Source organism: Salvelinus namaycush, chromosome 32, assembly GCF_016432855.1.
Source record: "Salvelinus namaycush isolate Seneca chromosome 32, SaNama_1.0, whole genome shotgun sequence".
NCBI lineage: Eukaryota > Metazoa > Chordata > Actinopteri > Salmoniformes > Salmonidae > Salvelinus > Salvelinus namaycush.
In genome coordinates, this window is record NC_052338.1 from 25716295 (window position 1) to 25743214 (window position 26920).

General features: G+C 42.3%; 1 protein-coding gene across 4 annotated transcripts; it reads left to right on the forward strand.

The window, feature by feature from the left end:
* Positions 1-1935: 1935 nt before the first annotated feature.
* LOC120026913 (N-acetylneuraminate 9-O-acetyltransferase-like) lies at positions 1936-26920 on the forward strand. Of its 4 annotated transcripts, XM_038971653.1 has the most exons (20): positions 1936-2077; positions 3378-3474; positions 3644-3764; positions 4153-4197; positions 4398-4460; positions 9944-9988; positions 10094-10217; positions 10447-10661; positions 13214-13380; positions 15119-15377; positions 15591-15680; positions 15930-16049; positions 16722-16878; positions 17071-17150; positions 17391-17492; positions 19656-19796; positions 20235-20312; positions 23814-23906; positions 24034-24310; positions 24493-26920. In XM_038971653.1, the coding sequence occupies exons 1-19, from the start codon at positions 1945-1947 to the stop codon at positions 24307-24309; spliced, it is 2406 nt and encodes an 801-aa protein (XP_038827581.1). In that variant the 5' UTR covers positions 1936-1944; the 3' UTR covers position 24310; positions 24493-26920. The 4 variants fall into 4 exon arrangements, with proteins under 4 accessions (XP_038827581.1, XP_038827579.1, XP_038827582.1 ...); XM_038971651.1 differs by having other exon boundaries at positions 24034-26920; XM_038971654.1 differs by lacking the exon at positions 4153-4197 and having other exon boundaries at positions 24034-26920.

Sequence of the window (26920 nt, forward strand, 5' to 3'; positions counted from 1 at the left end):
ACAGCTCAGCATTCAACACCATAGTACCCTCCAAACTCGTCATTAAGCTCGAGACCCTGGGTCTCGACCCCGCCCTGTGCAACTGGGTCCTGGACTTCCTGACGGGCCGCCCCCTCCACTTCGCTGATCCTCAACACTGGGGCCCCACAAGGGTGTGTCCTCAGCCCCCTCCTGTACTCCCTGTTCACCCATGACTGCGTGGCCAAGCACGCCTCCAACTCAATCATCAAGTTTGCAGACGACACAACAGTAGTAGGCTTGATTACCAACGATGACGAGACAGCCTACAGGGAGGAGGTGAGGGCTCTGGGCGTGTGGTGCCTGGAAAACACCTCTCACTCAACGTCAACAAAACAAAGGAGATTATCGTGGACTTCAGGAAACAGCAGAGGGTGCACCCCCCTATCTACATCAACAGGACCGCAGTGGAGAAGGTGGAAAGCTTCAAGTTCCTTGGCGTACACATCACTGACAAACTGAAATGGACCACCCACACAGACAGTGTGGTGAAGAAGGCGCAACAGAGCCTCTTCAACCTCAGGAGTCTAAAGAAATGTGTCCTGTCACCTGAAACCCTCACAAATTGTTACAGATACAGAATCGGGTTGTATCACGGTAAGACGGTGGTGCGGTCTGCCCAACGCATTACCGGGGGTAAACTACCTGCCCTCCAGGACACCTACAGCACCCGATGTCACAGGAAGACCAAAAAGATTATCAAGGACATCAACCACCCGAGCCACTGATTGTTCACCCGCAAACATCCAGAAGGCGAGGTCAGTACAGGTGCATGAAAGCGGGGACCGAGAGACTGAAAAACAGCTTCTATCTTAAGGCCATCAGACTGTTAAACAGCCATCACTAGCACATTAGAGGCTGCTGCCAATAGGCATGGACTAGGAATCACTGGCCACTTTAAGGAATGGAACACTAGTCACTTTAATAATGTTTACGTATCTGGCATTACTCCTCTCATATGTATCTACTGTATTCTATACTATTCTACAGTATCTTAGTCACTTAATAATGTTTACATATCTTGCAGTACTCATCTCATGTGTATATACTGTTTTCTAGACTATTCTATGGTATCTCATTCACTTAATAATGCTTACATATCTTGCATTACTCATCTCATATGTATATACTGTTTTTCTATACTATTCTACTGTATCTTAGTCTGTTCTGCTCTGACATCGCTCGTCCATATTTAATTAATTCCTACTTAGATTTGTGTGTATTGGGTATATGTTGTGTAATTTGTTAGATATTACTTGTTAGAGATTACTGCACTGTCGGTGCTATAAGCACAAGAATTTCGCTACACCCCCAATAACAACCACAATTTGATTGGGTCTTCATTGCAGCAGCTGCAGCCAATTGCTTTATGTGTCTTTCTGATCATTGTACCCTCAGTTGATATCAAAAAGCCATGGTCAATCCAGAAAGTCAAATCACCACAATTTCTATAGTTCCAGGAACAGAATGATTTTTGAATTTAACTAGGCAAGTCAGATAAGAACAAATACTTCTTTACAATGATGGCCTACCCAGGTCAAACCCGCACGACGCTGGGACAATTGTGCGCCACCCTATCCCTCTTGCACTGAGATGCAGTGCCTTAGACCGCTGCGCCACTCTGGAGCCCCTGATGACAACACAATTAATACAATTCAAACTGATACGATTTTGCACCATACGTTTTCAGGATCCTTTAATTGTACTGTTGATTTATTTAAATCATGTTTGCATTGACGATGGAAGGTGAAAAGCAGATGCAGGTGTCTTGACCAGCCGCAGGTTTAGTACAGCGTCGGAAATCGCGCACCGTCTATGCCCCACACAACAGTGCCAGACAGCGGATGCGTGGACGCGCGGGTGTACTCAGCCCCCGACCACCCCGCTGTATCCTATTTGTCTACTTGTTGTCATGGAGGAGCCAAGATGGCGGTCCTGGCCTATAGCCTAGGCAAACGGGAAATAAATCAGTATTTTTGCATTAAAAATGCTAAATTATTATCTCTCGCTGCCGTCATTCTACTCACCGTGTTTCACACAGTTTCTCGGTATTATGGAGGTAAGCGACTGGCTTAAATATGTTTGTTAGATAGCCAGGTAACGTTACGTTAGCTAACAGACACTTGACTCAACTGTGTTCGGGGAACTTGTAGCTAGCTAAGGATAGCTTCCCTCTTTGGCCCTTTTTGCTCGCTGTTAGGGCGTTTGCTAACACAATCTTACTAGTTACAACAATATGGTATTTGCAAATTGAGAAAACATAATAATAAAACCGCAAGGACTTAGCTACAGCTAAGCAATTGCAAGGATGCATGAATACACTTGCAGGAGCCTGAATTAGCTAACTAACGTTAGCTACATCGTTTTAGCACAGATAGAACAATGATATATAACATATTTGGTGCATAGCTGTGATGCATTCAACCAAGAGACAGCCAAGCACAATGTGTAAAGTATCCTAGTGGCATCGTCGCGAGTTAACCCATGTTTAATTACATCATTGTAGTAGCTAACTAGTAACGCTACGCTCTTACTGGCAAACTAGCCTACTGTATTAGCTGATTGCAACTAACTTGTTAGTTAATCTGTCTATTATCTACCATCAACCTAAGCAAACGTTAGTTAACTGGTCAGTTAACGTTAACTAATGTGCTCTTTAAAAGTTAACGTACGTAACATACTGCGCACGCGCGAAGTAATAACTAGCTAATGCTTGCTAGTTACTATATAGCGTAATTTATTTTTAATTTTTACGGGAAGCTCAAATGTGACATTACTGTTGATTTGATAGTGGGGATAATAAAGCCATAGCTGTCTGTGGCTAACTGTGGAATCTAATGTATGTCTTATGATTGGCAAGTATGCACATACAGCCACAGAGGAGGCAGGAGCCTAGCTGGCCATTTTATAAATTATTGTTTGTATCTGGCAGGCAAGCGTTCGCCTCCCGGATGATGGCTTGCATACAGTGATCTTTGTTTATGGAAGGCATAGGACACAGTGGGCTCTCTGTGTGTACACTGAGAACAGCTGCTGCTGTTGTCTGGCTGGTGTTGACATTGGCTGCTCTTGACGCCTTCTCTTGTCACCCCACATCTTTTGCTCGTTTGCATTGATTAATTGCCAGATGGTTCTATTCAATTAGAACACAAGTGAACGCCATGAGATATGTGTACTTTTTCCTGGAAAATGTTGATGGCTTAATTTGTACTGCAGGCTGCAATGGTGTCTTGGCTGAACCTTACATTGCGCACACTGCTGCATTTGTAGTGTTGAAAACCGTGTAGAGGCAGCAGGTTTCATTGTGTGTTTTTTTTTTGTTATGGCTTACTGGAATGTTCTCTCTGTCTTCCCCTCAGGCGGAGATACATGTGAGTGGTTGCTGTCCAGTGGTCGGTTCTTAGGAGAAAACGTATGGCAGCCCTATGGCTGTATGATGCACAAATATAAAAGCATGTGAGTCACACCAATGGGGGGAATGTATGTATGTGTGGTGTGTGTGTAAAATGTGTTACATACTTTTGATAGCATTTTAACCAAGCCCACAACTACACAATTATCAAATTGTTTGTCAGTTGTTGTTACTATGTGCGAGTGAGTCATTAGTTGTTGTTTTGTCCCACAGTGAAGCAAAGACTTGCCTTGCTGAGAAAAGGGTGGCCTTCATTGGCGATTCCAGAATACGGCAGCTATTCTATTCATACATACAAATAATCGATCCTACACAAAGAGAGAATGGAAGAAAGGTAAGCTAAATCCCCCTGGCATAAAGCACACACAAACATGAATCTCTGATCTCATGGCTGAATTTTAACTTGAGATCTCTGCCCTTAAGTGACTCTCAAAGCTCCCATTGACATCAATGCAGAATTATTCAAAAGTCAGTTAAGTTAGGATTCACCTCTTAAGTGTGTAACTCTAATTACTCCTGGAGGTTGTTCTGGATAAGAGCGTATGCTGAATTGCTCAAATGTAAATGTGTGTGTGTGTATATATATATATATATATGATTTTTAGCCATGGTATTCCAAAATAAGATGGGTAGTTGCTGCACTCAGTCAATGCTCTAATCTTGAGTAGAGAAATAGAGGGACAGTGACTGTTTTATCCCCTGTTGGGATGTCTGTCCACCAGCACGAGAACATTCCCTTTGAAGATAGGAGCTCTTCAGTCAATGTGGTGAGCTATTTGTGTATCTCTCTCTCCACATCTCCTCTGTCTCAGTCAACAATAACAATGTCAATGCCCAACAATTCCTTTTTTTAATTTGACGATGTAGATTCACCTCCCAATTATTTTTTTTCTTCTTTCAAGGCAAACAGCATGTTTATTTTGGGTATTGTCCCGATAAGATCGATTGTTTCCTGTTTTGTTGTTAGGACTTCCTGTGGTATCCGGAGGTGAATAACTCTCTGAAGGAGCGCTTGATGTCATGGACAGAGGTAAAGGCAAGCACTTATACTGTGCCTTGCAAAAGTATTTTTTCCTATTTTGTTGGATTACAACCTGTAATTCAAATTGATTTTTATTTGGATTTCATGTAATGGACATAAACAAAATAGTAAAAATTGGTGAAGTGAAATGAAAAAAATTACTTGTTTCAAAAAATTCTAAAAAATAGAAACGGAAAAGTGGTGTGTGCATATGTATTCACCCCCTTTGCTATGAAGTCCCTAAATAATATCTGGTGCAACCAATTACCTTCAGAGGTCACATAATTAGTTAAATAAAGTCTACCTGTGTGCAATCTGTGTCACATGATCTGTCACATGATGTCAGTATACAGTTTAAGTTGGAAGTTTACATACACCTTAGCCAAATACATTTAAACTCAGTTTTTCACAATTCCTGACATTTAATCCTAATAAAAAGTCCCTGTCTTAGGTCAGTTAGGATCACCACTTCATTTTATATGTCAGAATAATAGTAGAGAGAATGTTTTATCACATTCCCAGTGGGTCAGAAGTTTACATACACTCAATTACTATTTGGTAACATTGCCTTTAAATTGTTTAACTTGGGTCAAACGTTTCGGGTAGCCTTCCACAAGCTTCCCACAATAAGTTGGGTGAATTTTGGCCCATTCCTCCTGACAGAGCTGGTGTAACCGAGTCAGGTTTGTAGGCCTCCTCGCTCGCACACGCTTTTTCAGTTCTGCCCTCACATTTTCTATAGGATTGAGGTCAGGTCTTTGTGATGGCCACTCCAATACCTTGACTTTGTTGTCCTTAAGCCATTTGGAAGTATGCTTAGGGTCATTGTCCATTTGGAAGACCCATTTGCGACCAAGCTTTAACTTCCTGACTGATGTCTTGAGATGTTGCTTCAATATATCCACATAAATTTCCTACCTCATGATGCAATCTATTTTGTGAAGTGCACCAGCCCCTCCTGCAGCAAAGCACCCCCACAACATGATGCTGCCACCACCGTGCTTCATGGTTGGGATGGTGTTCTTCGGCTTGCAAGCCTCCCCCTTTTTCCTCCAAACATAACAATGGTCATTATGGCCAAACAGTTCTATTTTTGTTTCATCAGACCAGAAGTACAATCTTTGTCCCCATGTGCAGTTGCAAACCGTAATCTGGCTTTTTTTATGTCCGTTTTGGAGCAGTGTCTTCTTCCTTGCTGAGCAGCCTTTCAGGTTATGTCGATATAGGACTCGTTTTACTGTGGTGATAGATACCTTTGTACCTGTTTCCTCCAGCATCTTCACAAGGTCCTTTGATGTTGTTCTGGGATTGATTTGCACTTTTCGCACCAACGTACGTTCATCTCTAGGAGACAGAACGTGTCTCCTTCCTGAGCGGTATGACGGCTGCGTGGTCCCATGGTGTTTATACTTGCGTACTATTGTTTGTACAGATGAACGTGGTACCTTCAGGCATTTGGAAATTGCTCCCAAGGATGAACCAGACTTGTGGAGGTCTGCAATCTTTTTTTCTGAGGTCTTGGCTGATTTCTTTTGATTTTCCCATGATGTCAAGCAACGAGGCACTGAGTTTGAAGGTAGGCCTTGAAATACATCCACAGGTACACCTCTAATTGACTCAAATGATGTCAATTAGCCTATCAGAAGCTTTTAAAGCCATGATATAATTTTCTGGAATTTTCCAAGCTGTTTAAAGACACAGTCAACTTAGTGTATGTAAACTTCTGACCCACTGGAATTGTGATACAGTGAAATAATCTGTCTGTAAACAATTGATGGAAATATGATTTGTCATGCACAAAGTAGATGTCCTAACCGACTTGCCAAAACTATAGTTTGTTAACAAGACATTTGTGGAGTGGTTGAGAAATGAGTTTTAATGACTCCAACCTAAGTGTATGTTAACCTCCGACTTCAACTGTATATACATCTGTTCTGAATGGCCCCAGAGTCTGCAACACCACTAAGCAAGGGGCACCACCAAGCAAGCGGCACCACGAAGACCAAGGAGCTCTCCAAACAGGTCAGGGACAAAGTTGTGGAGAAATGCAGATCAAGGTTGGGTTATAAAAAAAATATCAGAAACTTTGAACATCCCATGGAGCACCATAAATCCATTATTAAAAAATGTAAAGAATATGGCACCACAACAAACCTGCCAAGAGACGGCAGCCCACCAAAACTCACGGGCCAGGCAAGGTGGGCATTAATCAGAGAGGCAACAAAGAAACCAAAGATAAACCTGAAGGAGCTGCAAAGCTCCACAGCGGAGATTGGAATATCTGTCCATAGGACCACTTTAAGCCATACACTCCACAGAGCTGGGCTTTACAGAAGAGTGGCCAGAAAAAAGCCATTCCTTAAAGAAGAAAATAAGCAAACACGTTTGGTCTTCACCAAAAGGCATGTGTGAGACTCCCCAAACATATGGAAGAAGGTATCACCCCAAGAATACCATCCCCACAGTGAAGCATGGTGTTGGCAGCACATGCTGTGGGGATGTTTTTCATCGGCAGGGACTGGGAAACTAGTCAGAATTGAAGGAATGATGGATGGTGCTAAATACAGGGAAATTCTTGAGGGAAACGTGTTCCTGTCTTCCAGAGATTTGAGACTGGGACGGTTCCAGTCTCGACTTAAAGATTGCTGTACACCAGCAGAACCCATCCAACTTGAAATAGCAGGAGCAGTTTTGCCTTGAAGAATGGGCAAAAATCCCAGTGGCTAGATGTGCCAAGCTTATAGACACCCCAAGAGACTTGCAGCTGTAATTGCTGCAAAAGGTGGCTCTACAAAGTATTGACTTTGGGGGGGGTGAATAGTTTTGCACACTATCTAATTTCATGTTTGTTCCATAATTAAAACATTTTTTTGCATCTTCAAAGTGGTAGGCAGGTTGTGAAAATCAAATGATTTAAACCCCCAAAAACTATTTTAATTCCAGGTTGTAAGGCAACAAAATAGGAAAAATGCCAAGGGTGGTAAATACTTTCGCAAGCCACTGTATCTAACACAGGTTTGGGGTCAATTCCAATTCAAAAAGTAAACTGAAATTCCAGTTTATTCATTTAAAAAGGGACATCCATTTTCAATGACTTATCAACTACCAGCAATACAATACCTGCACCTGTCGACGACACAAGTTGTTCTGCTTCCACGAGCACATCCAATGCTAGCATCAGTAATTCTGCATTTGTTGTTAGCCCAGCTAGCATGGACACTGACAGTTGTGAATATGATGCAGCCGAAGAGTTACTGCTTACTTACCTGGGAAAGCACAGAACAACAGACAGGGACGTTGGACCATCAAAGAGGCGCAAATAGGAGAACTACATTGATTTGGGGTTCACTTATATTGGGAGTCGTGCCTTTCCTCAGCCACAGTTTATATGTGCAAAAGTACTATCTCACAACTCAATGAAACATTCGCTCTTGCGCAGACATTTAGAAACAAAACCTGCCAATTTGAAAAATAAGCCGCTGGATTTCTTTGAGCGAGAATTAAGACGTCTTTTGAGTAGTAAGACGTATAAAAGCAACAGATACCATTAATAAGAAGGGGCTAGAAGCGTCTTATATGGTGAGCTACCGAGTGGCTGGGACAGGCAAGCCCCATACTATTGTGGAGGACTTAATTATTCCTGCTGCCTCGGATATGGCTGGGACAATGCTGGGGGAAAAGGCCCAAAAAACTATAGACAATGACTTCATCAAACACTGTATCACGATGCATCAGTGACATAGCAGGAGATGTTTTGAAACAATTACTGCTTCGCATACAATCCAGCTGTAACGCGTAGAATTCACTGGCTGAGTCAACAGACTTGGCGGGCCTGGTATATGTCCGTTACGTTTATGGGGGGTCAATTGAGGAAGACATCCTCTTATGGAATCCAGGACAACAGGAGAGGATATTTTTAAAGTACTGGACAGCTTTGTAACATCAAATGGACTTTGGTGGTCAAGATGTGTTGGTATATGTACTGATGGCGCAAAAGCCATGACAGGGAGACATAGTGGAATGGTAATGCGCGTGCAAGCAGTTGCTCCCGACGCCACTTGGGTACACTGCAGCATCCACAAGAGGCTCTTGCTGCCAAGGGAATGCCTGACCGCTTGAAAAACGTTTTGGACACTACAGTGAAAATGGTTAACTTTTGTTAAAGCAAGGCCCCTGAACTCTCGTGTATTTTCTGCACTATGCAATTATATGGGCAACGACCATGTAATGCTTTTACAACATGCTGGTTATCAAGGGGCAAAGTATTGACACGTTTTTTTGAATTGAGAGACAAGCTTAAAGTTCTTTACTGACCATAATTTTCACTTGTCTGACCGCTTGCATGATGAGTTTCTCACACGACTGGCCTATCTGGGTGATGTTTTTTCTTGCCTGAATGATCTGAATCTAGGATTACAAGGACTATGCAACTATATTTAATGTGCTGGACAAAATTGAGGCTATGATTAAGAAGTTGGAGCTCTTCTCTGTCTGCATTAACAAGGACCTTCCTCCATGCCCTGCCTCCAGTCCACTTACCGATATCTGAACAGGAGAGCCTCGTCGAAATTGCAAACGGTTCTGTGAAAATTGAATTGAATCAGAAGCCACTGCCAGATTTCTGGATTGGGCTGCGCTCAGAGTATCCTGCCTTGGCAAATCTCGCTGTTAAGACATGATGCCCTCTGCAACCACGTACCTATGTGAGAGTGGATTCTCGGCCCTCACTAGCATGACAACTAAATACAGGCACAGACTGTGTGTGAAAAATGATTTAAGACTGAGACTGTCCAATACAACCCAACATTGCAGAGTTATGGGCATCCTTTCAAGCACACCCTTCTCATTAACCTATGATGAGTTATTCACCATTTTTGAACAAATAAAGTTTTATATGTAATTATTGATTATTATTTGTGCCCTGGTTCTATAAGAGTTCTTTGTCACTTCCCATGAGCTGGGTTGTGACAAACTCCTACTCATTCTTATATTTAATAAATGTATCGTATAATGTGTGTGTGTGGCAGGCTTACAATGATGGCAAAAAAATACATTTGAGAGTGCGCTGACCCTGGTACGCGGCTGGAGGTTGAATGTTTTGAAGGAGTACGGGACTATAAAAAGTTTGTGAAGCACTGATCTAATCCAACATAATCGGAATCACATCTTTGTTTACACCTCTTCTGTCCTCAAACATCCGCGTCTTATTCGTGAAAGTGTGTACTTAATGAGAGATTTTTGCAATGTATTTTTTGTTTGATAATGCATATGCAATATGCAATATGCAAGAGAAATTATATTTAAGTGCTACTGTATAAATACTGTGATTTATTTAGGTTTGATTGAATTGAGCCCTTGGAAGAGCCCTCAGCATTAGGCTATTCCTGTTGCCCGTAAGCAGACGATACATAGCAACAGTTTACTGCGATTTTAAGATCATTCCAAAATAGTAACATGGCATGATTTAATATGACGTCTTGACTGTGTTTCAGGATCCTTCTGTAAAACCAGATGTCGTCATCATCGGAGCTGCCACTGTTAGTGAAATATGCTCACTCTCAACTCTGTTTACCACATATTTATCACATTTCCTCCTGCATAGTTTAGATGGATTTCATCAGAGATTTCAATCCTTCCCATAGTGGTCCATCAAGTTGCGTAGTGGCAGCAGCGAGGCGCTGCAGCAGTACAGGGCCAACCTCACAGCCATCTCCTTGCCTCTGGAACAGCTGGCTGAGGATGGGGAGGTCTACTGGGTTTTACAGGGTTAGTGCTTTACTGTTCATCTACCAGTCAATCAAAAGGAGACATGTTGATGGGTGCTTTGAAAATGAGGAATTTATATTGATTAAGCATTTCTCTCTCCCCTCCGCTCCATCTTTCTTTATTTTCTCTCTTCCGTCTCTTTCCAATCTCACTGTCCTCCTCCCCCTCCATCGCTCTTTTTCAACCCCCCCTCTCTCATGCCCCCTCTCTCTCCCTTTCTCTCCTCCAGACCCTGTCCATGAGGAAGTTCTGAGTGATAACAGGAAGATGATTACTAACGAGCAGTTGGAGCTGTACAACGAGGCGGCGCTCGACACTCTGAACAGCAACAAGAAGAACGCCAAGGCCAGAGTCAGGTTCTTGGGTGCCTCGCGCCAGGCTGCCATGGAAACCATTGCCCAATCAGCTGATGGCCTGCACCTGCCCGAGAACACCCGGAGCGTGGTAAGTGTTTAGGTGGTCTGTCTGGCCTGGCACCTCTACCTGCATCTGTATGATCAAATAACAGCTGGCTTAACCTGTCTGGCTCTGGCGTTCCGCCAGCGGAACTCCTCCCACATTCCACTGAAAAGGCAGAGCGCGAAATTCAAAAGATATTTTTTAGAAATATTTAACTTTCACACATTAACAAGTCCAATACAGCAAATGAAAGATACACATCTTGTGAATCCAGTCAACATGTCCGATTTTTAAAATGTTTTACAGCGAAAACACCACATATTTATGTTAGCTCACCACCAAATACAAAAAAGGACAGACATTTTTCACAGCACAGGTAGCATGCACAAAGCCAACCTAACTAACCAAGAACCAACCAAACTAACCAACAAACAACTTCATCAGATGACAGTCTTATAACATGTTATTCAATAAATCTATGTTTTGTTCGAAAAATTTGCATATTTCAGGTATAAATCATAGTTTACATTGCAGCTACAATCAGAAATTGCACCGAAAGCAGCCAGAATAATTAGACACCAACGTCAAATACCTAAATACTCATCATAAAACATTTCTGAAAAATCGATGGTGTACAGCAAATTAAAGACAAACATCTTGTGAATCCAGCCAATATTTCCGATTTTTTAAGTGTTTTACAGCGAAAACACAATATAGCATTATATTAGCTTACTACAATAGCCTACCACACTACCGCATTCATTCATCAAGGCACGTTAGCGATAGCAATAGGCACGTTAGCGATAGCGAATAAACCAGCAAGATATATAATTTTTGACTAACCTTGATAAGCTTCATCAGATGACAGTCCTATAACATCAGGTTATACATACACTTATGTTTTGTTCGAAAATGTGCATATTTAGAGCTGAAATCAGTGGTTATACATTGTGCTAACGTAGCATATTTTTCCCACAACGTCCGGATATTTTTCGGACACTTTTTCTGACACACATATTCTGACCAAATAACTATTCATAAACATAACTAAAAAATACATGTTGTATAGGAAATGATAGATACACTAGTTCTTAATGCAATCGCCATGTTAGAATTCTAAAAATAACTTCATTACGACATCCAGCTTAGGTATAGCGAGAGAGTACCCAAAAGCTGGGCGCAAACGACTAGTTCACATGTACGACAGATATATGAAATAACATCATAGAATGGGTCCTACTTTTGCTGATCTTCCATCAGAATGTTGTACAAGGGGTCCTTTGTCGGGAACAATCGTTGTTTGGTTTTAGAACGGCCTTTTTCCCTCTCGATTTAGCAAGCACACTTGCCAAGTGGCGCGAATCTCTCCATCGTCAACAAACGGAAGAGAACGGAACACGGCAAAACTCCAGAAAAAAATTCAATAATCTGATTAAACTATATTGAAAAAACATACTTTACGATGATATTGTCACATGTATCAAATAAAATCAAAGCCGGAGATATTAGTCGTCCATAACGACAGCTTATCAGAAGGCAAATCCAGGTCCCTTCTCGCGCTCTCCAGAAAACAGGAAACTGGTGACACGTCATGCCAAGAGCTATTATTCGAGCCCAGATCAAGTTACACACTCAATTTCTTCTCTCACTGCTTGTCGACATCTAGGGGAAGACGTATGAAGTGCATCTAAACTAATAAATATCAAGGACTTTAATAGGCAGCCCCTAGAACAGTGCATCGATTTCAGATCTTCCACTTCCTGTCAGGAAGTTTGCTGCAAAAGGAGTTCTGTTTTACTCACAGATATAATTCAAACGGTTTTAGAAACTAGAGAGTGTTTTCTATCCAATAGTAATAATAATATGCATATTGTACGAGCAAGAATTGAGTACGAGGCCGTTTAAATTGGGCACGATTTTCCCCCAAAGTGAAAACAGCGCCCTCTGTCCTCAACAGGTTTTAAGGCTAAAATAGAAACAAAAATGAAATATGTATGGTTTGAAACAGTTTAGTGCTGAAAAACCGTCAGGCTCTATGACTCTCTTAACCAGCACCATGTCAAATTACACTGTCCATCCTGTATACCTTGCACTTTAATTCATTGAACATTTGACAGCTTCTATGTTCACCTGCATTTGCCTAGTTAGTACATGATTGGTGTGCTCCCCTTTATAGAAACAGAGGGACAATTTTAGGGCCTTTGACACCTCCTGGTGTAGAGGTCCTGGATGGCAGGCAGCAGCTTAGCCCCAGCGATGTACTGGGCCGTACGTATAAGGTTACATACCTTAAGACTGCGGTAACCTGCGAGTCTGTTACAGCACGAGCCGCGCGTGGCGGCTCATTCTAACCTGCCCTGGGTATGAAGTTTCCCAAAGGTACAGGTCTAGGATCAGCTTCTCCTCCCCCTAATCCTAACCGTTAGTGGGGAAAACGCAAAACTGACGCAAGATCCATGTCTAAGGGCAACTTCACCCTACACCTGATAACCCTGTCACAGTAAACCTAACCTTTACCCTTCATCCGGAGCCAGGACAAGGCTTGCACTGTGCTGGAGTCTTCCGCTCTATAATAATGTCTCTCTACCCTCCACCAGGGTGCCATGATCCTGATGAATGCTGTGTGCAACAAGGTCCTGCGGCCCATCGACGGCTCCTGCTGCCAATCCCTGCCGGCCCCCAACCTCCTCCAGAAACTGACGGGCTGTGTCTTCCTGGGCTCAGCGCTGGTATTCCTGGTGCTTCATGCTCTGGGCCACAACAGGTACATGCTCCCTTGTGGCTCAGTCGGTTAGAAGGTCATGGGTTCTATTCCCGCTGGGGCCACATATATTGAAACATATACACCTAGACTATTTTGTGTTGTTCAGATCCAGGACTCTCAATTAAACAATTTCACTGGTGCTCCCAACGTAAAAAAGGAGCACACCATGAAATTTAGTAGCACCAGAAAAAGTATTTTTATTGATTGAGATACAGCCTATATTGAGCCTATATGAATTCTAGCTGCTTTTGAAGCACATGTTGTGCCATAGAAAATATGTAACACTGTAAACACATGAGTTTATTATAAAAACTAAATTGTTGATACGAATCCCTGTCATTAAAATGAAACTTATTTGTAGAATATTAGGTTTCTACATTGTGTAAAAGCACTATTTTCCGATTGAGATGCATTACATTCAAATTTGTTCACTGTCTCTTTAAAAAAACGTCAGGTTTGTGATCGGGATGCACCACCGATATGACATTTTTGGCCGACACCGATATCCAATATTTTCCTTGCCAAAAAAACAGATACAGATAGCGATATTTAAAAATGTATCAGCCTTTTAAGCATTCTAGTACAGCTAAATAGTTGAAACAAGGTGTTAAATGTTCATTTGTTCAGTTAGGAACAGATTGTTTAATAACTTGTAAATGAGAAAAATGACAAATCCATGAATGTATTTAATCCCACAACAATTATTTTATCTGCCCCGCATTACAAAGATGGTGAAGTTGCTGGTGGCTCTTCTTACTATCCAGTCTTGACTGTGTGGAGAAACTTCAACATGTTTTGAAAGAAATATTGGTTTTAACTAAAATGCAGTTAATCATTTTAGCTTTAACTGTTTGAAAAAAAGTACTGTCTCTAGGCTGTCATAAACTGCTATAAATGGCTTAAACTTTTCAAGTGTGCTTAACTGACTTGACTAGCAAATGTGAAATTTACAACACATCTCATCTTTCATTTAGGAAATTATTATTTTTTACAAAAGAACAAAACTGCTTTGTTTTAAATGAAATGAAAATCTTGACCCATACCAGCCATGAATAAACAACAGAAAAGCCAAAGGGCTTAGTAATTTTTTTCCAGTGCCATTAGATGGCTGGGTTACAATATGACTGCCCATTTACAATTTTAACATTTGGGGGAGGTTTTTCTTCACAAAGAGGACCTGCTTGACTTTGTCACGAGAGTCTGTTTCTTTTTTCGTTTACAATGTGTGAAGCTGCACTGAAAAAGCGCTCACTGTCCACACTAGTACAGGGAGAACCAAGATACTTGCGCACAGCTTTAGCTAGGATGGGGAAACGGTGCTTGTTACTTCTCCAGTATCTAAGTGCATCTTCATTCCTGGGAATATTAGGTACTGTCAGGTATCCTATGATCTGCAAATAATGGATAAGGGGGGGGGGTTAGTACATTTAATACAACATATTGCATTATTCTTGCATTCCAAAGGATCATTAGGCATAGATCAACATTGGCAAATGTTGGCTGATGTAGTAACAGAAAATAAAAATACAACGCATCTCTCTCACAGAGACAGACACACACACTGACCAAAAAGTTATTTTGTTGGCATTTACGTATATTACTAATAAAACATAGTCAAAACCTATTTCTTTCACTTACTTGCTGCCGTGCCGTTTCGTTGTTCATTTGTTCAGTCGTTTCATTCTCACCAAGGATTTCATCATACATGTCAAGCAGTGAAGTTTAAACATATTAACAGGCACTGGAAGTCCCGGCCCACTCCCCCCGACGTGGAGAGTGGCGAGGAGAAGAAGCCGGCCACGGCGGCGCCGCCTCTCAGCCACAAGGCTCCGTTCCAGGCCATGTGTAAGATGGGCCTCATCATGGCTTACTTCTACCTGTGTGACCGGGCCGACATCTTCATGAAGGAGCAGAAGTTCTACACCCACACCACCTTCTTCATCCCCCTCATCTATATGTTTGTCCTGGGGATCTTCTACAGCGAGAACAGCAAGGAGGTGAGAGGGTTTGGGATGGAATGTTTTTAAGGGAGTTGGAAAAAGTGGTATTTTTTGCAGAGTTGTTCTTGGAGGTGGAAGCTTAGGCCTACATGAATTCAGAGATGTTTCTGTTTTAAATGAGTTGTCGTTGACTGCTAAACTCAATCGTCCATGTCTGACCTGATAGAAGGCTCTATCCTCTATCTCAGTGATTTTCTATTTCCCACGCAGACCAAGCTGCTGAACAGAGAGCAGACCGACGAGTGGAAGGGCTGGATGCAGCTGGTCATCCTCATCTACCACATATCTGGAGCCAGCGCCGTGAGTTTTACCATTACCTTTGATTTATAATGATGTGTTAACTCTGTCGCTTTGAATATAAATTAAATGACCACATGTATAATTGCATTAGAAAGCATTTACCATTTATATTTATTTTCGAAGTGCTCAAACAAAGCATGTATCATGTGAGTATCCATGTAACCTATTTCATTTTTTATTTTTATTTTTTACTGTGATGTGTGATCAAGTGAAGGGGTGTTTGTTTTAAAAGTCAATCTTCCTTCCCAGTTCATCCCTGTGTACATGCATGTTCGGGTCCTGGTGGCAGCATACCTCTTCCAGACAGGATATGGACACTTCTCCTTCTTCTGGCTCAAAGGGGACTTTGGACTCTACAGAGTGTGCCAGGTAACTAATAGGTTTTATTAGAGTTAATAAAATGTTACTGTGGTACTGGTTCTAGCTGCTATACCTTTCCTAAGGGACTAAATGTAATGTAAAATACACAACTGCTGACATGTGGTACCATATGCCATAGAAACAATTAAATGTTTTATCAAAAACCAAAACATGGATAGTTAGCAACAACTGTATTGATCACATATGTAGAGGTATTGATAAGGAACCCCTTGATAAGAGGGATCCGTATGGTCTGGCCCAAGCTTACTTCACACAGGTTGTACTTTGGTTATGCTGCAGTATCAAGTTCCTTATCTCAAGTCACCCTCTGTGTGTCGTTGTTAAAAGCAATGTCTGTTCAACCATGCCAAACTATTTCTATTTCATTTAGATAAATATGAATGATATTTATCTAAATGAAATAGAAATAGTTTGGCATGGTTGAACAGACATTTTTTAAGCACGTTCCATGTCTGTTCTTTAGAATGCTTTGTTAAAAGTGAGAATGGCCATTTCCTGTTTCCTGTATCTGTATCTCCGGGGTGAAGATTCCCCTAGGTACAGAACAAGGATTAGCTTCCCTTCCCCCAATCCTAACCTTTACCATTAGTGGGGGAAATGCAAAACTTACCACAGATCAGCGTTTAGGTGCAACTTCACCGTATTCCTGTCTGTCTCCAGGTCCTATTTCGTCTCAACTTCCTGGTCATAGTTTTGTGTCTGGTGATGGATCGGCCGTACCAGTTCTACTACTTTGTGCCTCTGGTCACTTTCTGGTTCGTCATAATCTACGCCACCATGGCCATGTGGCCCCAGATACTGCAGAAGAAAGCCAACGGTCCGTATGGGTCAGCCATTGTACTGGACAAGTAGTGGTAGAAGTAAAGATAGCAAATAAACCAGTGATTTTAAAAGCAAAGAAATGCTTTGATTTTAAAAGTGTTTAATTCAGAAGTGATTCATACTAGTGTTGAATTGTGAAGAACCTCTGTCCAGCACAGTGAGTGTTTAGTCCTTTGTCTTTTTACAGGTAGTGGGATGTGGCACATTGGAATTCTAGTGAAGCTGCTTGGGCTGCTCCTGTTCATCTGTTTCTTTGCATATTCACAGGTGAGTTCATCATCCGGTTTATTCACACATTTAGAGGCTTTAACTCGAGATTTTAAATGGAACTAAAAAGTTCTCAACTGGTATGGGTCAATGTTTAAGACCAATGGCTGTATTCATAAAGTGTCTCAGAGCAGGAATAGTGATCTAGGATCAGGGCCCCCCTGTCCATGTAATCTTATCTTATCTAAAAGGCTAAACTGCTCCTAAATCAGCGGATGTTTAACTGTCTATCTCTTCCAGGGGTTGTTTGAGAACATTTTCTCAGTCTGGCCCGTCTCCAAGCTCTTTGAGCTGAACGGAAGCATTCACGAGTGGTGGTTTAGGTGGAAGCTGGATCGATTTGTAAGTAGATATTTGAGCATGTTTTTACACCCTTTAAGTGGCTCTCTCCTATCAGATTTTCTTGATATGGTATCAAAATATCACAGTATCACATCTCTTTAGGACGTTGCACCAATAACTTGTCAAATATTATTTTTTATTGTCACATACACCTGATTGGTGCAGTGAAATGTGTTGTTTTGTAGGGTCAGCCATAGTAGTACATTTCAACTTGGTGTTGCTGGTATTAGAACCAGCGACCTTTCGGTTACTGGCCCAACACTCTAACCGCTAAGCTAACTGCCGCCCTAGATTCATCTGTTGGTCGATGTTTAATGTTAGTGATCTAGATGGTTCTATTGGTTGGTCAGTGTGAGTAAGTGGTACTGTGTGGTTCAGTCGGTAGAGCAGGGTGCTTGTAACATCAAGAGTGTGGGTTTGATTCCCACTGGAGCCACCCATACAAAAATGTATACACACACTACTAAGTTGTTTAGCATAAAAGCATCTGTGAAATGGCATTTATTATTGTTATTATTATACACTGCTCAAAAAAATAAAGGGAACACTTAAACAGCACAATGTAACTCCAAGTCAATCACACTTCTGTGAAATCAAACTGTCCACTTAGGAAGCAACACTGATTGACAATAAATTTCACATGCTGTTGTGCAAATGGAATAGACAACAGGTGGAAATTATAGGCAATTAGCAAGACACCCCCAATAAAGGAGTGGTTCTGCAGGTGGTGACCACAGACCACTTCTCAGTTCCTATGCTTCCTGGCTGATGTTTTGGTCACTTTTGAATGCTGGCGGTGCTTTCACTCTAGTGGTAGCATGAGACGGAGTCTACAACCCACACAAGTGGCTCAGGTAGTGCAGCTCATCCAGGATGGCACATCAATGCGAGCTGTGGCAAGAAGGTTTGCTGTGTCTGTCAGCGTAGTGTCCAGAGCATGGAGGCGCTACCAGGAGACAGGCCAGTACATCAGGAGATGTGGAGGAGGCCGTAGGAGGGCAACAACCCAGCAGCAGGACCGCTACCTCCGCCTTTGTGCAAGGAGGATCAGGAGGAGCACTGCCAGAGCCCTGCAAAATGACCTCCAGCAGGCCACAAATGTGCATGTGTCTGCTCAAACGGTCAGAAACAGACTCCATGAGGGTGGTATGAGGGCCCGACATCCACAGGTGGGGGTTGTGCTTACAGCCCAACACCGTGCAGGACGTTTGGCATTTGCCAAAGAACACCAAGATTGGCAAATTCGCCACTGGCGCCCTGTGCTCTTCACAGATGAAAGCAGGTTCACACTGAGCACATGAGCACATGTGACAGACGTGACAGAGTCTGGAGACGCCGTTGAGAACGTTCTGCTGCCTGCAACATCCTCCAGCATGACCGGTTTGGCGGTGGGTCAGTCATGGTGTGGGGTGGCATTTCTTTGGGGGGCCGCACAGCCCTCCATGTGCTCGCCAGAGGTAGCCTGACTGCCATTAGGTACCGAGATGAGATCCTCAGACCCCTTGTGAGACCATATGCTGGTGCGGTTGGCCCTGGGTTCCTCCTAATGCAAGACAATGCTCGACCTCATGTGGCTGGAGTGTGTCAGCAGTTCCTGCAAGAGAAAGGCATTGATGCTATGGACTGGCCCGCCCGTTCCCCAGACCTGAATCCAATTGAGCACATCTGGGACATCATGTCTCGCTCCATCCACCAAAGCCACGTTGCACCACAGACTGTCCAGGAGTTGGCGGATGCTTTAGTCAAGGTCTGGGAGGAGATCCCTCGGGATACCATCCGCCACCTCATCAGGAGCATGCCCAGGCGTTGTAGGGAGGTCATACAGGCACGTGGAGGCCACACACACTACTGAGCCTCATTTTGACTTGTTTTAAGGACATTACATCAAAGTTGGATCAGCCTGTAGTGTGGTTTTCCACTTTAATTTTGAGTGTGACTCCAAATCCAGACCTCCATGGGTTGATAAATTTGATTTCCATTGATCATTTTTGTGTGATTTTGTTGTCAGCACATTCAACTATGTAAAGAAAAAAGTATTTAATAAGAATATTTCATTCATTCAGATCTAGGATGTGTTATTTTAGTGTTCCCTTTATTTTTTTGAGCAGTTTATATATTAGTATCTGAATGTGTGTGTTTTGACTTTGTGTGTGTGTCGTTTAGGCCATTATCCACGGGATGCTGTTTGCCTGTGTCTACCTGGTGCTGCAGAAGTGCCAGGTCCTCTCTGAGGGGAAAGGAGAGCCTCTCTTCTCCATAAGAATCTCCAACATCCTACTCCTCATCTCTGTAGTCTCATTCATGGTATGAAGAACATTTTTTATGTATTTATTTAACCATTACTAATACTACACTCTAAAACCATATTCTAGTATTTACTTTGTTAGTCCATCAATCTCCAAACCATTGTGCTTGTCAGCAGTCCAGTTTTGAAGAGTAAAAAACTGTCGTGATGTGTTTTTGTAGTATTCATTTTAATCAGTCAGGTGAGTATATTGAGCACCTATTCTCATAAAGTTAACCTCATAATTTATTTTTTATTAGTGAACGTTCACACTGAGGTCAATGCAAATCTCAAATGGAAGATGTCCCTTCTATCCCTTTCTGATGCACATTGTGCTCCTTGTTACTAACCTCAGCTTTTACCTTGTACTCCTTGAACAACACTTTCCTAACCTCTCCTTGTACATTGTGATCCTTGAACAACACTGTCCTAACCTCTCCTTGTTTCATCTGTTCCAGACCTACTCCATATGGGCCAGCAGCTGTAAAAACAAGACCGAGTGCAACGAGATGCATCCCTACATCTCAGGGCTCCAGGTAAATACAGTAGGAAGTCAGGCCTTGCTTACTGTTGGTCTCACAGACAAAGCCATGCTCACAGTAGTTTTCCCATACACAGATTTAAGTTTTGTTACTTGTCAAGTAGTTACCCCTAAGCTAAGGAGTTAGTGAACATCTTTAAACAGTTAATGCACACCTTCTACCTTCTTCTATGACACGTACTGTAGTTGACACAGACATGGATTTCATTATTAATTATTTTATAAATCCTGAGCCCGTCTCTGAAGGCGTAGAAGGCCAATTGTTCCCCACTGGGTTTGGGTTAGTTTGTAAAGTGGCTATATTTTCCCCCAGCATGCATTTATTCACTATTCTGAATGTCTAAAGAATCCAGATGTTGTTCTGAAATATGAACACAGAAATAATGAAAATGTTCAACTCTTATGGTGGTGATTTGACAAAATTACAATCATGGTCTTGAATTGGACTTGCATTTTTCTGGTCTCGGTCTTGACTCGGACTTAATTTGCTCTGGTATTGGGCTTGATTCGGTCTCGCTTTAGGTGGTCTCAAACACAACACTGTGATATATAAACTCAGCAAAAAAAGAAATGTCAATTTTTCAGGACCCTGTCTTTCAAAGATAATCCAAATAACTTCACAGATCTTCATTGTAAAGGGTTTAAACACTGTTTCCCATGCTTGTTCAATGAAACATAAACAATTAATGAACATGCATCTGTGGAACAAGCTCACAGACTAGAGGTCGACCGATTTTATGATTTTTCAACGCTGATACCGATACCGATTATTGGAGGACCAAAAAAGCCGATACCGATTAATCGGACGATTCTTTTTAAAATGTATTTGTAATAATGACAATTACAACAATACTGAATGAACACTTATTTTAACTTAATATAATACATTAATAAAATCAATTTAGCCTCAAGTAAATAATGAAACATGTTCAATTTGGTTTAAATAATGCAAAAACAAAGTGTTGGAGAAGAAAGTTAAAGTGCAATATATGCTATGTAAGAAAGCTAACGTTTCAGTTCCTTGCTCAGAACATGAGAACATATGAAAGCTGGTGGTTCCTTTTAACATGAGTCTTCAATATTCCCAGGTAAGAAGTTTTAGGTTGTAGTTACTATAGGAATTATAGGACTATTTCCCTCCTATACCATTTGTATTTCATTAACCTTTGACTATTAGATGTTCTTATAGGCACTTTAGTATTGCCAGTGTAACAGTATAGCTTCCGTCCCTCTCCTCGCTCCTCCCTGGGCTCGAACCAGCAACACAACGACAACAGCCACCATCGAAGCAGCGTTACCCATGCAGGGCAAGGGGAACAACTACTAGAAGGCTCAGAGCGAGTGACGTTTGAAACGCTATTAGCGCTCGCTAACTAGCTAGCCATTTCACTTCGGTTACACCAGCCTCATCTCGGGAGTGTTTACGCGCCTGCTTCTGCCTACCACCGCTCAGTCAGATACTTAGATACTTGTATGCTTGTATGCTCAGTCAGATTATATGCAACGCAGGACACGCTAGATAATATCTAGTAATATCATCAACCATGTGTAGTTAACTAGTGATTATGATTGATTGTTTTTTATAAGATAAGTTTAGTGCTAGCTAGCAACTTACCTTGGCTTACTGCATTCGCGTAACAGGCAGTCTCCTTGTGGAGTGCAACGAGAGAGAGGCAGGTCAATATTGCGTTGGACTAGTTAACTGTAAGGTTGTAAGATTGCATCCCCCGAGCTGACAAGGTGAAAATCTGTCGTTCTGCCCCTGAACGAGGCAGCCGTTCCTAGGTCATCCTTGAAAATAAGAATGTGTTCTTAACTGACTTGCCTAGTTAAATAAAGGTATAAAAAATAATCGGCAAATCGGCGCCCAAAAATACCGATTTCCGATTGTTATGAAAACTTGAAATCGGCCCTAATTAATCGGCCATTCCGATTAATCGGTCAACCTCTATTACAAACGGTAAGCAAATAAGGTCACAGTTATGAAAACTTAGGACATTAAAGAGGCCTTTCTACTGACTCTGAAAAACACCAAAAGAAAGATGCACAGGGTCACTGCTCATTTGTGTGAACGTGCCTTAGGCATGCTGCAAGGAGGCATGAGGACTGCAGATGTGGCCAGGGCAATAAATCAGGACGGACAGTTGAGACAGGACGGACAGTTGATCATCCTCGCAGTGGCACACCACGTGTAACAACACCTGCACAGGATCGGTACATCCGAACATCACACATGCCGGACAGGTACAGGATGGCGGCAACAAAAACTGCCCGAGTTACACCAGGAACGCACAATCCCTCCAGTGCTCAGACTGTCCGTAATAGACTGAGAGAGGCTGGACTGAGGGCTTGTAGGCCTGTTGTAAGGCAGGTCCTCACCAGACATCACCGGCAACAACGTCGCCTATGGGCACAAACCCACCGTCGCTGGACCAGACAGGACTGGCAAAAAATGCTCTTCACTGGCGAGTCACGGTTTTGTCTCAGCAGGGGTGATGGCCAGATTCGCGTTTATTGTCGAAGGAATGAGCGTTACACCGAGACCTGTACTCTGGAGCGGGATCAATTTGGAGGTGGAGGGTCCGTCATGGTCTGGGGTGGTGTCTCACAGCATCATCAGACTGAGCTTGTTGTCATTGCAGGCAATCTCAACGCTGTGCATTACAGGGAAGACATCCTCCTCCCTCATGTGGTACCCTTCCTGCAGGCTCATCCTGACATGACCCTCCAGCATGACAATGCCACCATGCATACTGCTCGTTCTGTGCATGATTTCCTGCAAGACAGGAATGTCAGTGTTCGGCCATGGCCAGCGAAGAGCCCGGATCTCAATTCCGAGCACGTCTGGGATCTGTTGGATCGGAGGGTGAGGGCTTGGGCCATTCCCCCCAGAAATGTCCGGGAACTTGCAGGTGCCTTGGTGGAAGAGTGGGGTAACATCTCACAGCAAGAACTGGCAAATCTGGTGCAGTACATGAGGAGGAGATGCACTGCAGTACTTAATGCAGCTGGTGGCCATGCCAGATACTGACGGTTTTGATTTTGACCCCCCCCCCCCCCCCTTTGTTCAGGGACACATAATTCCATTTCTGTTAGTCACATGTCTGTGGAACTTGTTTGGTTTATGTCTCAGTTGTTGAATCTTGTTATGTTCTTGCAAATATTTACACGTAAGTTTACTGAAAATAAACTCAGTTGACAGTGATTTTTTTGCTGAGTTTACGATACATAGCCCAAAATGACAATGGAATTAGTTTCCTTCTACAATAACAGGAGGGGTGTAGTTTACTGTAGCTCAGCCAAAGAAGAATAAAGAATGTGCTTTGCTGTTCCCAAATGAAACAGTGAGCCGACATTCTCTTGTTTCTATGTATTGGATCGTCTTTTTGGTCCAGCCCCTGTTAGCATTGGAATGTGCTTAACCCCCCCACCCTTAATACAGTTGGTCCATGCCATGCACTGACTGGCTGGAATGTCTTTCTGCTCCTCCTCTCAGATCCTAGCCTTCATCCTAATCAGAAACATTCCCGGATACGCCCGCTCTTTATACAGCTCATTCTTCGCATGGTTCGGGAAGATCTCCCTAGAGGTAAGATGGATGACGCTTGCAGGGATTCTGCACTCACTGTTCATCAGCAGAATCTCTGTATGATACTTGTGAATTTCGTTTATTGCATTCAACTCCCTCCCTTTCCCTCTCTCTTTCCGACCCCCAGCTGTTCATCTGCCAGTACCACATCTGGCTGGCGGCGGACACCAAGGGTATCCTGGTGCTGATCCCAGGCAACCCCTCGCTCAACATCATCCTCAGCACCTTCATATTTGTGTGTGTGGCCCATGAGATCTCCCTGATCACCAACGACCTGGCCCAGGTGGCCATCCCCAAGGATGGGGGCGCCCTGCTCAAGAGGCTGCTGGTTGCCGGGGTCTTCACCCTGGGTCTACTTCTGATGTCCAAGAGCGCTGAAGGGAACCAGGGAGAAGGCCACTGAGGTGAGGAGGGTGTACCACTGTGGGGGAGAGGTAGACTGATTTCTAGACTAATGAGACTGACTGACTGGTTAGTCTTCCATGACCCCAGGGTCGTATTCATTTGGCACCAAACTGAAGAAAATTGACTGATAGATGTGTTCCATTGAAAACCTTTTAAAACCTTTTGCTATGGTTTGCATCAGTGAATACGACGGAGTTGAACAGACACAGGCCAAGTCAAGGATATGGCACTGCTGTCTGTCTCTCTTGACTGCTCTGCTCTGAGTACTGGGGTGAAAGTCATACACTGAAGAGGACGAGGTCCCAACTTGGGCCCACACATCACTGAACAGCACATGAATAAGGTACTGACTCCATACTATAGACGTTTACAATGGAAGAAGGGTGAGGTGGGGGTGGAGGATCGGGGTAATGGTGGGTTTGATGATGTGTGGATTTTTTAAACTAATTGCTCCCCAGATGGCTCCCTATGCAGTGTACTAGTTTTGACTGGGCTCTGGTCTAAAGTAGTGCGCTATATAGAGAAGGGTGCCATTTGGGATGCAGATAGAAACAAATAAAGTTTGCCTTGTGCTGAAAGGTGAGGTCAGCAGTCACCTAGCTCTGAAATCTATGTTTTATGCACATTATTTAATTATTTAAATGAAGCTTCTATTTTATACAGGGTTATTTTTGGTTGTTGCTTTTGTTTTTCCATTTGTTGTGTGTGTGCCCATGACTGCTGTTTGTTTGTGAATGAAGTATTGCCTAGATATTTTCAGTTTATTTTGTCACCACAAAGACCACAGCCAGGCCAGGCAGAAGATGCAGTAATGAATTTTCATTGCAGAATCCTGTTGCATTCTGGGTCTGACACGAGCCTATCCTATCGGGGTAAACAACCACTCTGGTGTATGTGTGTATCTGTTTGTGCAGGTTCAGTTGTTTCACCAATTTCTACTAGTATGTTAAAGGAGAAGTGTGGATGTTGTTTCTGTGTTGTTCGTTAGTCATCTTAAAGCAGGCTTCTCAGAGCTACAATAGAACAGGCACTGCTTTGTAAATACATCTAACATACCGTGGCAGGACATCCGTCAAAGCATACTTTCATGTACAACATTAGTTACCACTATGGCGAAGCAACTGCTAATGAGTGGATGGATGAAATGCACCTGACTTAATGCCTTCGTTCTACTCCCTACTGTTTTCTCTTCAGTTGCCACACGGCATCAGTGCCAAGTTTGCATTGAAATCTGACGCGTCGTGATCAAGGATGGAACTTAAGGATTTTGGGCAGTGGCTAGCTGGGCTAGTAGACTGTAATTTCTACTATCCCGTTTGGTATTCTGTGCTATATTGTAAAACACCAAATTTCACTCGCCGCCAGGCTAGTTAAGCACATTTTCTACTAGCCCAGTCTGAAAAGTGCTAGCATCGGGGCTAGCTTAATTTCCATCCTTGGTCGTGATACTTCATGATGTATTTTAAAGAAGGTGAGTGAATGGAAAGTATTGCTAAAGAATAAAAAGCAGTAGTTCATGTTGAGCCTGTCATTTACCTACAGATGGACAATATACACCAAGTTAAGCCTTGTTTCAGCCAACTAGTCAAACCCATGTTCTTTGTGTGTATTTTCCAATTCAGCCATGTAAGGTTTTTACAAAGGAAGGTCAGTAAAAAAAAAAATGGTATCGTAAAAGTAAGAGATTTTTGTATATCTGCTACTTCATCCATTTTGTACCTCACCTTGGAGGTAGCCTAAATACAACGGCCAAAATTGTATGGATTTAAGGAAACACTGATTCGCTTCATATCCAGTTGTTGAATCATTTAGATACCACTTTGATCCATTGGTTATAGTGCCCATTATTTAACACCCCTCACAATGTGTAAATCACCTGCTTAAAGCTGGATGTTAAGGCAACTTAGCAGATATTGTAAGTGTACATTAAGAAGACTGCAAATTAGTTAGTTATTTTAGTTTATGAATTTTAGTTTATGAATTTAGTTTATGAATTTTATCTGTATATTTTCTGTGCCGTGGAAAGGTAACTAGAATTACTACAGGTTCATGTAGCTTCTCAATTAAATTAATTCAATACCATATATTAGTCTGACAGGTCTTGGCACTGAGGCCTATTCAGAAGGCTGTATCCCAAATGGCACCCTATACCTCTTAAACACGGACCCATAGGGCTCAGATCAAAAGTGGTACACTTTGTAGGGAATAGGGTACCATTTGTTTGTTACAATTTGCTTGAAAGTCAAAACATTACACATTTTGATCATTTGATTGATTGATTAAGGAGATTGACAAAATTGCACCGACTGTAAATGGACGGCAATTGTTCTGAATTTGGTTGTCAGAAAAATAGATACAGGAAAATGGTTATCTACCTTGAATTAAAGTATATTACAGTATGTTATTCACAATTTTAGATTTTTCTGTTTAAATTAGTTTTGGTCAAATTAAAAGAAGCAACAACTATGTATACCCAGAGAAGTTATGTAAATTATTTTGTGACGTCTTAAAAATGTGAAATGTACCCATTTTATTTATAAATGCCTTTATTCTGTTGTACATTGTCAATAATACATACCTTCATAAAAATATTGTCTGACTTCTTTGTC